Source organism: Aureococcus anophagefferens (genome assembly GCF_000186865.1).
Source record: "Aureococcus anophagefferens unplaced genomic scaffold AURANscaffold_7, whole genome shotgun sequence".
In the NCBI taxonomy this organism is placed as follows: Eukaryota; class Pelagophyceae; order Pelagomonadales; family Pelagomonadaceae; genus Aureococcus; species Aureococcus anophagefferens.
This window is the reverse complement of record NW_008705567.1, coordinates 759,999-773,400: the sequence shown is the minus strand read 5'-3', so window position 1 is coordinate 773,400 and position 13,402 is coordinate 759,999. Positions and strand designations below refer to the sequence as shown.

At 70.6% G+C, this 13,402-nt stretch overlaps 4 protein-coding genes across 4 annotated transcripts in view; 2 read left to right on the top strand and 2 right to left on the bottom strand.

Annotated features, from left to right (window-relative positions):
- The window catches only part of AURANDRAFT_63475 (hypothetical protein), a gene marked incomplete at both ends in the record, with an annotated part of 4,411 nt that extends 2,960 nt beyond the window's left edge, over positions 1-1,451 (top strand). Inside the window, 2 exons of the mRNA XM_009038114.1 lie at positions 202-504; positions 1,347-1,451. Of these exons, the coding sequence (XP_009036362.1) occupies positions 202-504; positions 1,347-1,451 (408 nt within the window). The remainder of the gene's footprint in view (positions 1-201; positions 505-1,346) is intronic.
- A 908-nt stretch (positions 1,452-2,359) lies between these two features.
- AURANDRAFT_63474 (hypothetical protein) lies at positions 2,360-3,424 on the bottom strand (the record flags this gene model as incomplete). Its single annotated transcript, XM_009037829.1, has 1 exon — positions 2,360-3,424. One exon carries the CDS (start codon positions 3,422-3,424, stop codon positions 2,360-2,362), a length of 1,065 nt encoding a protein of 354 aa, XP_009036077.1.
- Positions 3,425-4,160: 736 nt separating this feature from the next.
- Positions 4,161-4,586, top strand: AURANDRAFT_14787 (hypothetical protein; the record flags this gene model as incomplete). The annotated part of the gene is made up of 1 exon (XM_009038115.1): positions 4,161-4,586. A coding segment is annotated over one exon (426 nt), but the record flags the coding sequence as incomplete, so codon positions are not given.
- Positions 4,587-4,803: 217 nt separating this feature from the next.
- Positions 4,804-13,402, bottom strand: part of AURANDRAFT_63473 (hypothetical protein) — a gene marked incomplete at both ends in the record, with an annotated part of 11,956 nt that continues 3,357 nt past the window's right edge. Inside the window, 7 exon segments of the mRNA XM_009037828.1 lie at positions 4,804-6,434; positions 6,734-7,411; positions 7,431-7,614; positions 9,196-9,636; positions 9,874-10,211; positions 11,379-12,096; positions 12,198-12,818. Of these exon segments, the coding sequence (XP_009036076.1) occupies positions 4,804-6,434; positions 6,734-7,411; positions 7,431-7,614; positions 9,196-9,636; positions 9,874-10,211; positions 11,379-12,096; positions 12,198-12,818 (4,611 nt within the window).

Genomic DNA, 13,402 nt, shown 5'->3' with positions numbered 1-13,402 from the left:
ACTCGTGGCCCGACAACGGCATAGGGATTGGACGAGCGCCATCCGATCGCTGCGACACCCCCCTAGCAAACGTCGGACTCCCGGGAGGAAGGCCAAGCTTCTCGCGCGGGGGAAGCGTTTTTTTGCGACATGTTGAACCTTAATGTGCAACTGGGACAGACGTGCTCCTCTCGCGCACCTCAAAACCAGTCCAAGTCCAAGGTCTTGGCCAGCGACGCCTGCCCCGTGGCGTGCGACGCCTGCCCGACCTGGGCGGAGGTGACGGAGGACCTCCAGGAGACCTGCGACGCGGCCGAGGACGAGATCACCGCGCTCGAGGCCAAACTCGAGGAAGCGGTCGCGGACAAGACCGAGGCCGAGGGCGAGGTGGCCGCGCTCGAGGCCGCGAACGCCAAGCTAACGGCCGAGCTCAAGGAAGCGGTCGCGGACAAGACCGAGGCTCAGGGCAACGTGACCACGCTCGAGGCCAAGAACGCCGCACTCGAGGCCGAGCGCGCGGACGCGGTCGCGGCGAAGGAGACCTGCGAAGCACGCATCTGCGACGGTCTCTTCGTCGACGCGTGCGGCGCTGAGAAGTACGTGGACGGCGGAGAGTGCGCGGACTGCCCCGCGGGCCACACCTGCGACGGCACCACCGCGACCAAGTGCGCCGCGGACAAGTACGTCGACGCGAACGCGTGCCTCGCGTGCCCCGCCGGCTTCGCGTGCGACGGTACCGACGCGATGTACCCCGTCGCGGACACGAGCGAGCTCCTGGACATGCTCGTCGCCTGGAAGGAGAACGCGACGAGCGCCAAGGTCAAGTACGGCCGCCTCCCCGTCTGGGACACGTCGAACGTCATGGACATGTATGCGATGTTCGGAGAGGACCCCATGCGACCTGATTTGCCCGCGTTCAACGAGAACATCGGCGGCTGGGACACGTCGAGCGTGACGGACATGGCCACGCGTTCAGGAACGCCTACACCTTCAACCAGGACATCGGCGGCTGGGACACGTCGAAGGTGACGGACATGACCAACGCGTTCATGATCGCCACCGTCTTCAACCAGGACATCGGCGCCTGGGACACGTCGAAGGTGACGGACATGAGCGGCACATTCTACATCGCCACCGCCTTCAATCAACCCATCGGCGCCTGGGACGTGTCGAAGGTGGAATGGTTTTACGAAATGTTCTCCAGCGCCATCGCCTTCGACCAGGACATCGGCGGCTGGAACCCATCGTCCGTGACGGCGGAGGACGATATGTATTATATGTTCACCGACGCCACCGCCTTCGCGGAAGGCCAATCGTGCCCGCCCTGGGCCCCTGAGGTGGCAGGGGGGCCCTGCAAGGCCTGAGAGGATACCGACGCCTTCTGCGGCGAAGAGGCCGCGGCGGGCAAGTGCGACGCGAACCGGGACTACATGATCGATAACTGCGCGGCGTCGTGCGGCTTCTGCGAATAACGAGATGAGGACGACGAGATGAGAACAAGAAGAGGATGACGAGAACACGACGACGAGAGACCACGACGAGAACGACGAGATGAGAACGAGAAGAGGACGACGAGATGAGAACGAGAAGAGGACGACGAGATGAGAACGAGAAGAGGACGATGAGAACATTTATGACGACGAAACGAGAAAGACGAGATGAGAAAGACGAGATGAGAACGACGAGATGAGAACGAGAAGAGGACGATGAGAACACGACGACGAGAGAACACGACGACGAGATGAGAACGACGACGAGATGAGAACGACGAGAACACGACGACGACGACCTCGCGGCTGCTCCCGCACCGCGCGGACGCCGCCCGGCGACGTCCGCCCTCGGACGCCGCCGCCGCCGCCGACGCCCCGCGCGTCGGCGTCGACCTCCCCACTGTACATAGCCGCCCAGGCGGCACCCGCCACCCCTGCTTGCACCCCCTCCCCGCGCGCGCCGGCCTCCAGGCCGCGGCGAAGTTTCGTGTGAACATAAGTCCCTAAATACTAGTAGTGTTCTCAAGGTCCCCGAGCACGGTGCGCGACGACGGCTCCTCACACGGGCGCCCGCTGGAGCCAGGAGTCAAAGAGGTAGAGGAGCTCCCGGGGCTTGTAGCGCTTTAAGATTCAATTAGCCGCTGAATGACTGGGGACAAAAGGTTTCTAATGTAAAAAAAAGCCCGCTAGAGCTACCCGGGCGTCCGCGGCGTCCGCGGCGTCGCCGTCGTCGGCCTGGCAGAGGGCGACGCGGAGGCGCTCGGCCTCGTCCTCCGACGTCGCGCAGAGGAAGTGGAGCGCGGGCTTGGCGCCGAGGTGGTCCGCCGCGAGGTACGGCGCGACGCCGCGCGACCGCTTCGACCTCGCCGCGTCGGCCGGGGCCCCGTACGTTACTGGACGCCGTCGTCCGTCGCGAGGAGGAGCGGGTGCGCGAGGGGCGCCGGCGGCGCCTCCGTGCGGACGACGAGGAAGAGCCCCGCGAAGATGAGCACCGCGCCGAGCGCGGGCCAGCCCGTCGGCGCGAGGCAGGCGTCGTCGTCGGCGGACGTCGCGCAGTTCGCGTAGGCGCCGGCGGCGAGGATGGCCGCCGTCAGCGCCGCGGCGACGACGGGCTGGACGACCGCGAAGGCCGAGACGAGCGTCGACGACGCGCGGCGCGTCGCCCAGGTCACGAGGCAGTAGGCGACGACGGACTGGCCCAGGACCCAGTAGGCCAGGGCCCAGAGGGCGCGCGCGGGCACGCGCCAGGCGCCGCGGCGGCCGCAGTCGTCGCAGACCACCGCGAGGAGCGGCCCGCTCGCGTTGACGACCGTCGTCGTCAACGCCATGAGCGCCGCGGCGCGCAGGTAGGTCCGGAACGTGACGCTCACGGTCGGCGTGTCCGGCGCCGCGCCCTTGGAGAGGATCACGTACGCCGACGACGCCGTGCAGTTGACGAGGAAGAGCCCGTTCGCGGCGACGTAGCGCGCGCGCGACGCCGGCGCCGCCGAGGAAAGCGCGCCGAGCCCGACCATGGCGAGGCAGCCGGCGAAGGCGCAGGCGACGCCGCAGGACCGCCGCCACGTCAACGGCTCGCCGAAGACGACGCGGCTCAGCGCGGCCGTGATGACGGGCTGCGTCGTCTGCCAGATGCTTTGGGTGACCGCGTCCGACAGCTTGATCCCGGCGATGGAGCAGCCCTGGTCCAGGAAGACGCAGACACCGAGCGACGCGTAGAGGTATCGCCGCGGCGCCACGGGCGGCGGGGCGTCGCGCGGCTTGCGCGCCGCGGCGCGCCGCTCGACGACGAGGGCGACGCAGCCCAGGATGAGCGTCGCCGACGCCTCGCGCAGCGACGCGAAGACGAGCGGGTTCATCGACGGCAGCCCGATGGAGCCGACGACGGACCCGGCGCCGAACAAGGCGTTGGCCAGCAGCAGCGCGCCGGGCACGGAGGCGCTTTCGGAGGCTGCCATCTGAGAGCGGTGCTTCCAAACACGGCATGATGCAGCTCATCTTGCCTCGCCACTCCTCGAGCGCCAAGCACGACAATCGCGAGACGTATCGCCGCCTGTCCCCCGCCCTTTACGATCACACACTGTATCAACCCAGACCCCCCCCTTTACGATCACGGAATCGACGATGAGTTGGCAAGACAAGAAACTCGAATACGAAGAGCGCATGGCGCGGGCGAAAGGAAAAGATCTCCGGCTAATGTGCACCATCTGCGGGGAGAAGGCCAAGCTCAATTGCCCCTGCGGCACGACGCAGTATTGCACAGTCGCCTGTCAAAAGGTCGACTGGCGCGAGCGCGGCCACCGTAAGGCGTGCAAAAAGATCCGAGACGAGCGCGCGGCGGAAGCGGCGCCGAAGGAGGTGTTCTACGGCCCCGCGCCGCGGTCGCACGCCGACGAAGTTCGCGCCAAAATCGCCGCGGAACACGAGGCTGCACGCGCGCGCCGCGAGGCGAACCCGGAGCCGGTGCCGCTGTGGGAGCGCCACGGGCCGCGATGCCCGATATGCTTCGGCGACTGGGACCCGAACGAGCCTCGGGCGATGCAAATTTGTTGCATGCGCCAGACCTGCAGGAATTGCACGGAGAAGATCGGCGCCAATCCGTGTCCCCTCTGTCGGACGCCTGTCCCGCGATCCGCAGCGGAGTGCGTGGCGCGGCTTCGTCGCCACGCGGACCTGCCGGAAGCACTGGGGCAGTTGGGGCAAGCCTATTTTCACGGTACCCTGGGCCTCGTGAAATCGGCGAAGAAAGCCGCGAAGCTCTACAAGCGCGCCGTAGAGGGTGGCGACCCGGACGCGATGGTGAACCTCGGGTCCATGTACTGCGCGGGCCAGGGCGTCAAGTTGGACCGGAAGAAGGGGAGACAGCTGATTCGCATGGCCGCGGACCGAGGCTATGCGATAGCGCAGTACAATCTCTCGAACTTTGAAGGCTTGAGTGTCGAGGAATCCTTGAAGTACCTGCAGCTTGCGGCTGATCAAGGTCTTTCACTGGCAGAGCGCGCGCTCGGGGATCGGTTTGAACGGGGAGACGGAGTGCAGCGCGATCTCGAAGAAGCGAAACGATGGTGGGATCGTGCAGCCACCAGGGCCAAGAATCCCGGCATTCTCCACTACGACGGCTAGCTGCCAGCCTAGCTGTCAGCTAGCTCGGCTCGTCTAGGTACCCCTCTAGCCCCCCTGGATAACAACCCTCTCCAATTTGGAGTTGCCGCCACCAATTTGGAGATGTCGCCGACCCTGAAGTGAAGCTGTCTGACGCGGAAGCCGCCTCGCGGCAGTGTTGAGGTCCTTGTTAAAGCGTAAGGTTTGAGGTTTAAGCGCGAGTATGGTACGCCAGTTAAAACCCACCGCTCTTCCCCGCCTCGAGCGCGGGGCAGGGCGAGGATATGGCGACGTCCGCGTGGGCCGAGGCGGCGCCGAAGCGCTTTTCGAGGCCCGCGTCGCCCGGCGCGGCGCGGAGGAGGCCCGCGAGCGACCAGGCGTTCTCGGGGAACGTCGCGAAGTCCGCCGAGAAGGCCGCCGCCGCGTCCCTCGGCCGGCCGCACGCGAGCCACGCGGCGCCCTCGCACTGGCGCAGCGGCAGGTGCCACAGCGGCGGCTCGTCGTAGGTCCACGTCTCCTGGACCTTGGCCGCGGCGCGCAGGACCGCCGCGCTCGCGCAGCGGTCCGGCAGGAGCGCGGCGAACAGCGTCGCGTTCGCCGCGAGCGACACGTTCCGCAACACGTCCGCGCCGCGCTGGCCGTCCGTCGGGGCGTCGTCGTCCGCCGGCAGGCGCGCCGCGGCGGCCTGGAGAGCGTCGTACGCCGCCGAGGCGCCGGCGCCGTCGCCGCGGTGGAACGCGGAGAGGCCCGTCGCGTATTGCTCCAGGACGGCCTGCAGCGGCCAGGGACGCGGCGGGGGCGCGAGCGCGGCCGCGACCTCGTCCCAGGCGCCGAAGCGCACGTGGACGAGCGCCGGGTAGTGCCAGGCGACGGAGCCGTCGGGCCCGTCCGGGCGGTCGGGCGCCGCCGCGTAGGCCGCGCGCGCGCGGGTCGCGGCCGCGGACGCCGTCGCGTTCGCGCCGGCCATGGCCGCGGAGAACGCGAGGAAGACGAGGTCGTGGCCCGCGCCGTAGGGGAGGAGGCCGCCGGCGAGGTACGCGGCGTCGCGCGCGGACGCGCGCGCGTTCGCGGCCGCGCCGTCCGCGTAGCGACCCACGCGCAGGTACGTGTGGCTCGACATGTGGATGAGGTGCTGCGCGGCGCTGCCCTCGAACTGCGCCGCCAACAGGTCCGCGGACCGCTCGCCGTCGGCCGCGCCGCCGGGCGTTTGGAAGCCCGGCGCGGTCTCCTCCGTCGCGTGGATCAGCAGGTGCTCCGCGAGCGGGTGCGCGCTCCGCCCGACGACGGCGCGGAGCGCCGCGAGCGCCTTTCGGACGCGCGGCGTCGGGGTCAGCGCGCCGTCGACCATGTCGTAGAAATGGTAGCCCGCGAAGTCGCAGTCCAGGAGGAGGAGGCTCTCGGCGTAGAGCGTGGCGACGTCGTCGTCGCTCCGGTCGGCGCCGTGCGCTTCCGCGAGCAGGTCGCTGTAGTTCTCGAAGGCCGCCGTCTGGCTCGCCAGCGAGACGTTGCAGGCGTAGCGCGCCGCGGCGGCCTCGGCGATGGCCGCCGCCTTGGGCGCGTCCGCGAGCGCGGCGGCGCGGTCCGCGGCGAACTTGGCCTCCGCCAGGTCGGACGCGTTCGTGAAAAAGGGCGCGTTGAGGTACGGGCCGAGCGACGCGCTGACGCCCCACCAGCACATGGCGCAGTCCGGGTCCGCCTCCGCCGCGGCGACCATGGACCGCTTCGCCTCGTGGTGGTTGAAATTCTCGAGGAAGTGGGCGCCTTGGACGAAGCGCTGCGCCGTCGCGTTGGACATCGCCGCGACGAGGTCGGCGTAGGGCGTTTCCGTGCCGACGCCGTCGAGGTCGGGCACGTAGGCGGCCGCCGCTACGGCGACGAGCGCGACGCGCATCGTGGGCGTCAGCATGCTTCTCTCGAGGCAGCTCATTAGGCGAGACGTTGCACTGCAACTTGCAGCCGAATTACTTGACCGCTACTTTGACCGCTAGAGGCAGCGCCTGGTCGCCGGCGGCGGTCCAGCCCTCGTGGGCCGCGCGGCCGAAGAGCTCGAGGCCGTCGAGGGCCGCGGCGCCGCCGAAGCAGGCGGCGAAGAGCGCGTCGAGCCGCGGCTTCGCCGAGTGCGCGGCCGGCGGCGACGCGAACGCGAGCGCGGCCGGCAGGGCGACGGGGGTCGCCGGCGCCGCGCCAGGCGTCGCGCGCCGCCGCGTCGCCGGCCTCGAGGCGCGCCGCGGCCCCGGCGAGCGTCTCGCGGTCGCGGGCCTCGCCGCGGCCGTTGACGACGCCGACGAGCAGCGGCTCCCAGGGCTTCCGCTCCGCCGCGGCGTCGACGGGGAGCACGGGCGCGCCCGACGCCGTGACCTTGAGCCAGTACCACGTCGCCACGTACTCGACCTTCCACTTCGGGAAGAGGCCGCGTCGCACGAACTCCGCGACCTTGGCGTCGTTCGCGACCCAGACGGCGACGACGGCCCCGCGCTCGCTCGCGAGGCGCGGCAGGGGGAAGCGCCGCAGCGGCCGCCGCCAGGCGTCCCAGCCCGCCGCGTAGGCGCCCTCGCGCCGCGCGGACCGCGACGGCCGCGGCGGGTCCGCGGTGGCGACGTCGTAGCGCCGGCCGCGGCGCAGGAGCGGCCGCGCCCAGCGGTCGGCGGCGGCGAGGAGCGTCGCGCTGCGCGGCGGCAGGGCGCAGGGCGCCGCGCCGACGGCGAACGCGGCGCCGGCGGCCGACGAGACGACGCGGTCCGAAACGTCGGACAGCGCGAGGTCGCCGCCGGCCTCGAGCTCGCCGTCGGCGCCGTCGCGCCGCCGCGGCGCGGCCGTCGCCGCGGCCACGGCGGCGCCCAGATCTGTCGTTCCGTCGACGACGGGGCGGCGCCGCTCGCGCGGGCGGCAGCGGGAGCGATGCGAGGTGCTTGAGAGCGCTCTCCGCGAAGGTGTGCTTGCTGTTCTCGTGGACGCGCTTGCGCTTCCTTTGCAATGCTGTTGCGTAGGGCGCGTCCAGGGACCCGCCTGGGAGGGCGTAGACGAGCTGCATCGACGTGCGAGCAGGCTGTTGAGGTCCACGTTGATGTGGCAAACAGCGACGCCATCCTGAGAGCATCCAAAGCCGGCTGCGGGCTGGAGGACACAATTTGGCTCGTTCTGTCGCTGTGCTCGGCGTCCTCGCGGGTCCGCGCTGCGCGGCACCGCTCCCCGCCGTCCACCATGATGCTGAACATGTTCGTGTGCATGCACTACGGCCTGCTCCTGCTCATGTACCTCTGGACGACGCTCAGCGGCGTCGACGCCGCTTTGCCGCGCTACTGCGGCCGGCGCGGCAGCGGCGTCGACGCGCTGGGTGCGCCGGCGGGCGACCTCGACCTGGTGCAGATCCAGGTCGTGACGCGCCACGGCGCGCGGACGCCGACGGGCGACTGCGCGCGGTGGCTGCCCGGCGCGCGCGCGCGGTGGGACTGCCGCGGCGCGGTCTTGGAGGGCGCGACGGTCGGCGGCGCCGCGACGGACCTGCGCCTCGCGCGGTCCTTCGCGTCCGTCGACGGCGCTCTCCCGGGGACCTGCGAGCTGGGCCAGCTTTTGGACGAGGGCTACGCGCAGCACGCGGCGCTCGGCGCGGCGCTGCGGGACGCGTACGTCGGCGGCCGCGTGGGCGCGCTGCCCGCGGGCCCGGCGACGGCGCGGTCCACGGACCTGTCGCGGACGCGCCAGTCGGCAATCGCGCTGCTGGACGCGTTCTTCCGGGGCACGGGCCGCGAGCCGCCGGAGGCCTTGGAGACGACGGACTTTGCCTCCGACGACGCCTACCCGAACGTGCTCGAGTGCCCGCGGCTCGCGGACCTCGAGCGGCGCGCCTACGCGTCCGACGCCTTCGCGGCGTGGAACGCGACGGCGGACCGGCGCGACCTCGACGCGCGGCTGGGCTCGAAACTGGGCGCCGGCTTCTCCTACGGACTCGACATGGCCGGCGGCCGCCTGCTCGACTGCGTCTACGCGTCGGTCTGCGACGGCGCGGCGCCGGGCGCGCTGTCCCCGGAGGACGTCGCGGACCTGGGCGCCCAGGCCGACGCGCGCGAGTCCTTCAAGCTGGAGCACGGCGGGCGCGCGTACGCGAAATTGGCCGCGCAGCCGCTCCTGGGCCGGCTCCGTCGGGGGCTCGGCGGCGGCGCGTCCTTCGCGCTCCACAGCGCCCACGACACGTCCGTCATGCCCCTGCTCGCGAGCCTCGGCGCGGGCGACGGCAATTGGGCGCCCTACGCGTCCGCGGTCGTCGTCGAGCGGTGGACGTCGCGGGCCTCGGGCGAGGGCTTCGTCCGCGTCGCCTACGACGGCGCGCCCGTGGTCGTCGACGGCTGCGGCGGCGGGGAGCTCTGCGCGCTGGCGGACTTTGACGCGGCGACGGCCTGGGCCGACGAGGACCGCGCGTGCGGCGCCGCGCGCGCGCCGACGATGGTCGTGGACACCGGCCGCGCCTGGCCCGCGGCGCTCCTCTGGAACGCGGCCTGCTTCCTCGCGGGCGCCGCGGCGGTCCACGTCGTCGCGCGCGCGCGGCGGGGGAAGGAGCTGCCGTAAGCTTGCGTAATCTCATGAGTGAAGGCGCCTCTTACTCGTCGCTCGATAGGTCCATGGACGCCACGGCGGGCGCCGTCGAGCCGCCGAGGGCGGCGATCGCCACGGCGGGCTCCGTCGAGCCGCCGAGGGCGGCGATGAGCTGGGCGCGCCGGGATTCGTCCTGGCCGCAGGTGCGCGCGACGTCGATCGGCGACAGGCCGGCGCCGATGGGGAACGCGTGCGCGGTGCCGGTGGTCTTCGACGTGGCGTCAGCGCCGTTGAAGATCAGGAGCTTGGTGATCTTGATCGTAGTTTTGAATAGGAAATCCGCAGACTCAGCATTGAGCGCATCCTCACCAAAGTTCGACATCGCGTTGTAGACGAAGACGTGGAGCGGCGTGAGGCCGGCGTCATCCCTCTGATTCACGACCGCGCTGTCGTGCTCGACGAAGGCCGCGACCTCTCCTTCGAGGAGCCAGTGTCGCTTGACATATTTCAGGAACATGGGCGTGCACTCGCGCGGTCGCTGTTGGAGGAAGTGACGGGCAAAGTTTTCGCGCGGGCACACTTTGATAGGAGCCCGGCTTGCGAAAGAATAGTCCAGTGCATCCCATCCTGGGTCTGGCACTTGGTCTGGCACGTTCGAGGGCATGCACAAGCGAGCGTCGGCGCCGCGCGCGAGGAGCGCGGTCGCGATGGCAGAGTTGTGACTCGACGCCGCGGCCATGAGCGCCGATTTCCTCCCCGGGGACGTGGCGTCTACGTTGATGTCGGGCTGCGCGACGAGGACCTCGACCGTGTCGATGTCATCGATGTTGGCAGCGAGCACGATGGGCGGGTCGAAGAACGGCGCGTCTTCTTTGGCGTGCGCCAGCGAGAAGAATTCGAGCAGCGCGGCAAGCGTCGACGCGCGGCCCCTGCACGCGGCAGCATGGAAGGCGTGGGTCCCCCCCTCGCGGACGGCCTGGGCGACGGCCGGATTGCGCAGCAGCGCGCGGACGGACTCGGGCTGTCCCGTGCTGCACGCGAAGGACAAATGGTCCGAGAACGCGCCGTTCAACACGCCCTCATCCGTGCCGACCAGCGGCACGCCCCGGGAAGCTAGAATTTCGATTGCCGCGCCGTCGCCCAGGTCGATCGCTTGGCGGAGCGCGCGCATCCCAAGAATAAGGTCGTCGACGGGGGCGCCGGGGCGAAACCGAGCCAAAAAATTTTCCAGCAAGGGCCCGGGCATCAGTAGGCGTTCGAGGCAGCGCAGGTGTCCCTCGGCGACGGCGATAAGTACCGCTGTGCCATGGTCGATCGGGTTGCACTGCATCACGCCGCCGACGGTCATACGGCAGAGAATTTCCGATACGACCTCCTCGCGGCCCATCTTGGAGGCATACGACAGGGCCATACCCATGACGCCACGATATTTGCTCATCACCTCAGTCGCATCAGACCGCCAGAAAGAGGGGATGATGGGAAGCGACAGCATGCAGGCGCGGGCCGTCTTTCCAAAATAGTGAGACAGATACGCGCGACACGCGGCGAGATCGCCGTCAACGGCCGCGACGGAAAGTGGATCCATTTTCTCGCGCATCCAATGAACAGGATACAACCAGGCATTCGTAGCTCCGATGAAAGGATATGGATTCTGCCGGAGCGCACAGTGAAGTTCGGAGCGCTCCGCCGGCGAGGTGCTCGCCGTGTCCGCGTGCGCGAGGTAGCGGCAGCTTGAGCGGACCGCCCGCCAGGCGCTCCCGTAGCAGGTTGCGGTCTTGTCTAAATACTTGGCCGACAGAAGGCCGATGCCGACAGAGTTGCACGCGGCGATGGCGTGGTCAAGCACCGTCGCTCGTGTTGCCGTGGGAGTGGAGACCGGAAAGCCAGGTAGAAGCATGCGCGTCTGGCCTGGATCGCCGACGGTGTAGGAGCACGGTGAAGTCATCAGCGGCGACGCGAGGATCTCGCGCACGATGTCGTGCCGATGATCTCCGATCGCGTGCGCCAGCAGCACGATCGCCGGGGAAGGCTTCTCTTCGACGAGCCGCAGGCGGCCGAGGTAGATGTCGACATCGGTAGCATCTCCGAAACGGACGACAGCCTTTTCGTCCGTGAGGCTGACGACCGAGCCGCGGATCCAGGAGAACTCGAAGCTGCGAAGCATTTCCGGATCGCCCTGTGTCTCGAAGTCGACCGCGTCGCCGGCGGCGAGCGCCCGGAAGCGATCGGGCCGCAGGAGGCTTTGGATCGCCTCCGACCCGCGGCGCCGGCCGGGCTCACTCGTCGCCTCCCCATCGCGCCGGCTCATGAGATCTTTGAGGACCGCGAGCGCCACGCTCCAAATGCCGAGGTCGTTGTCGAAGCTCGCGTCGTTTTGGTAGACGACGAAGCGCTCGAAGGTCGTCGCCGCGATGAAGTGCGAGTTCGAGAAGCAGGTCGCCGCGTCGCGCGCGAGCGACGTCAGGGCGTAGCCCGTCACCGCGGGCCAGAGCCAGTTGAAGACGCCGAGCGCCGCGACGTCGCCGGTGCGCACGTCGCCGAAGCCCCGCGCGCGCGTGCCCGGCGGTCCGAACGTCGGGTCCCCGCCGCCCGCGCCGCGGTCGCGGCGGCCGACGTGCGCATCCGTCATGGCGACGTCCTCGGGAAGGACGACCGGCGTGAAGGGCAGGAGCGCGCCGCTCAACGCCTCCTGCCAGACCGCGGCGCCCTTGGCGCCGACGGCGCCGGCCGGCCCGCAGACCTCCTCGAGGAAGACGGCCTCGGACAGGAAGCCCCAGCCGTGATGGGAGATGGCCTTCCAGGCGAAGACGACGATGCGCTGCATCGTGGCCTCGTCGAGGACGGCCGACAGAGACGCGGCCCGACGCATCGCGGCGTCGAGGTCCGACCGCGCGCCGTTGCGCCGCTGCGGATGCACCGGGCGGCGGCCGGCCGCGAGCGCGACGCGCCGCGGCACCGCGAGCTCGCCGCCCATCGCGTCCACGAGCTTCTTCGCGTCCTCGGGCGCGGCCGCCGAGGCGGGGTGCGTGGCTTCTGCAAGTTGCGGATCTGAGACCGGAGCTGGGCGGAGCCGCCCTCCGGGCCGAGCTCGACGGAGACGTGGCCGAGCGACAGGAGCGCCTTGCGGTGCCGGACCCCCGCCGCGGCGGCCAGCGTCGAGCGCGTCGCGTCCGCGTCCGCGCCGCGGAACCCGTCGACGGACGCGGGCGGGGGCGGCGAGAGCAGCAGCGTCGAGCCGCCGCGGCAGACGACGTCGATCGGCTTCTGCTCCTGCCGCGTCGAGAAGAAGATGATCTGGTCGCAGTCGGCGACGCCCGCGCGCCGCGCGGCGAGCAGCTCGGCCCGCGCCGCCGTGCGGACCGCGACCGTGAGGCGCGTCTCGAGCGACACGTCGAGCTCGACGTTCGCGCCGCGGACGACGCGCCGCGCGCGGCGGTTGAGCGCCTCCAGGACGAGCACGCTCCGGTACCCGGAGAAGCCGAGGATGGCGGTCACGTTGCCCTCGTTCTCCAGGACGCGCGCGAATTCGTCCCGGGCGGGCCGGGCGCGCTTCGCCTCCGCGTCGGGCGCGGCGCCATCGTCCGCGGCCGCGTCGGGCGCGGCGCCTTCGTCCGCGGCGCCGTCGGCGGCCGGCGGCGCGGCGCCTTCGTCCGCGGCGCCGTCGACGGCCGGCGGCGCGTCGCTCGGCGGCGCGTCGCTCGGCGGCGCGTTCGGGCCTTCCTCCGGCGCGCCCGCGCGCGATAGGTACGCGCCCATGCTCCTCGAGGGTGGTGCTCTCGAGGGGGCCTCCCGCGGCCGGGCTGCTGTGGGCACTGACGAGGTCGAAGGTGCCGTCGGAGCTGCCGCGGCGCGAGGTGCGCATGGCCGCCCCATCCATGACGGCGACGGCCACAGCGCCGCCGCAGCCGCCGCCGCCGCCGCCATTAGCGGCCGCCGCGACCGGCGCGCGGCCGTCGACGGCCAACGGCGGCGACGCGCCTGTGCCGCCGGCGCCGCACATGGACCACGCGGCGCTGCTGCTCGTCGCCGGCGCGCGCCTGCGCTACTCCCAGGAGACGACGGCGCGCGCCGTCGCCTTCTTCTACGAGCTGCGACAGTCCTTCGAGCGCGACGAGACGGAGCTGCTCGCGGCGACGTGCCTCTTCCTCGCGGGCAAGAGCGCGGAGACGCCGCGGCGCGTGCGCGACGGGGCAGGAAAAGAGTGCGAAATTCCCAACTTTTTGGACGAGCGATCATCGCTCGGAACGGTCTCGAAGCGTGGATGCTTTTTCCGGAACGCGCGCGAGCGGAACACTCACGTGAAG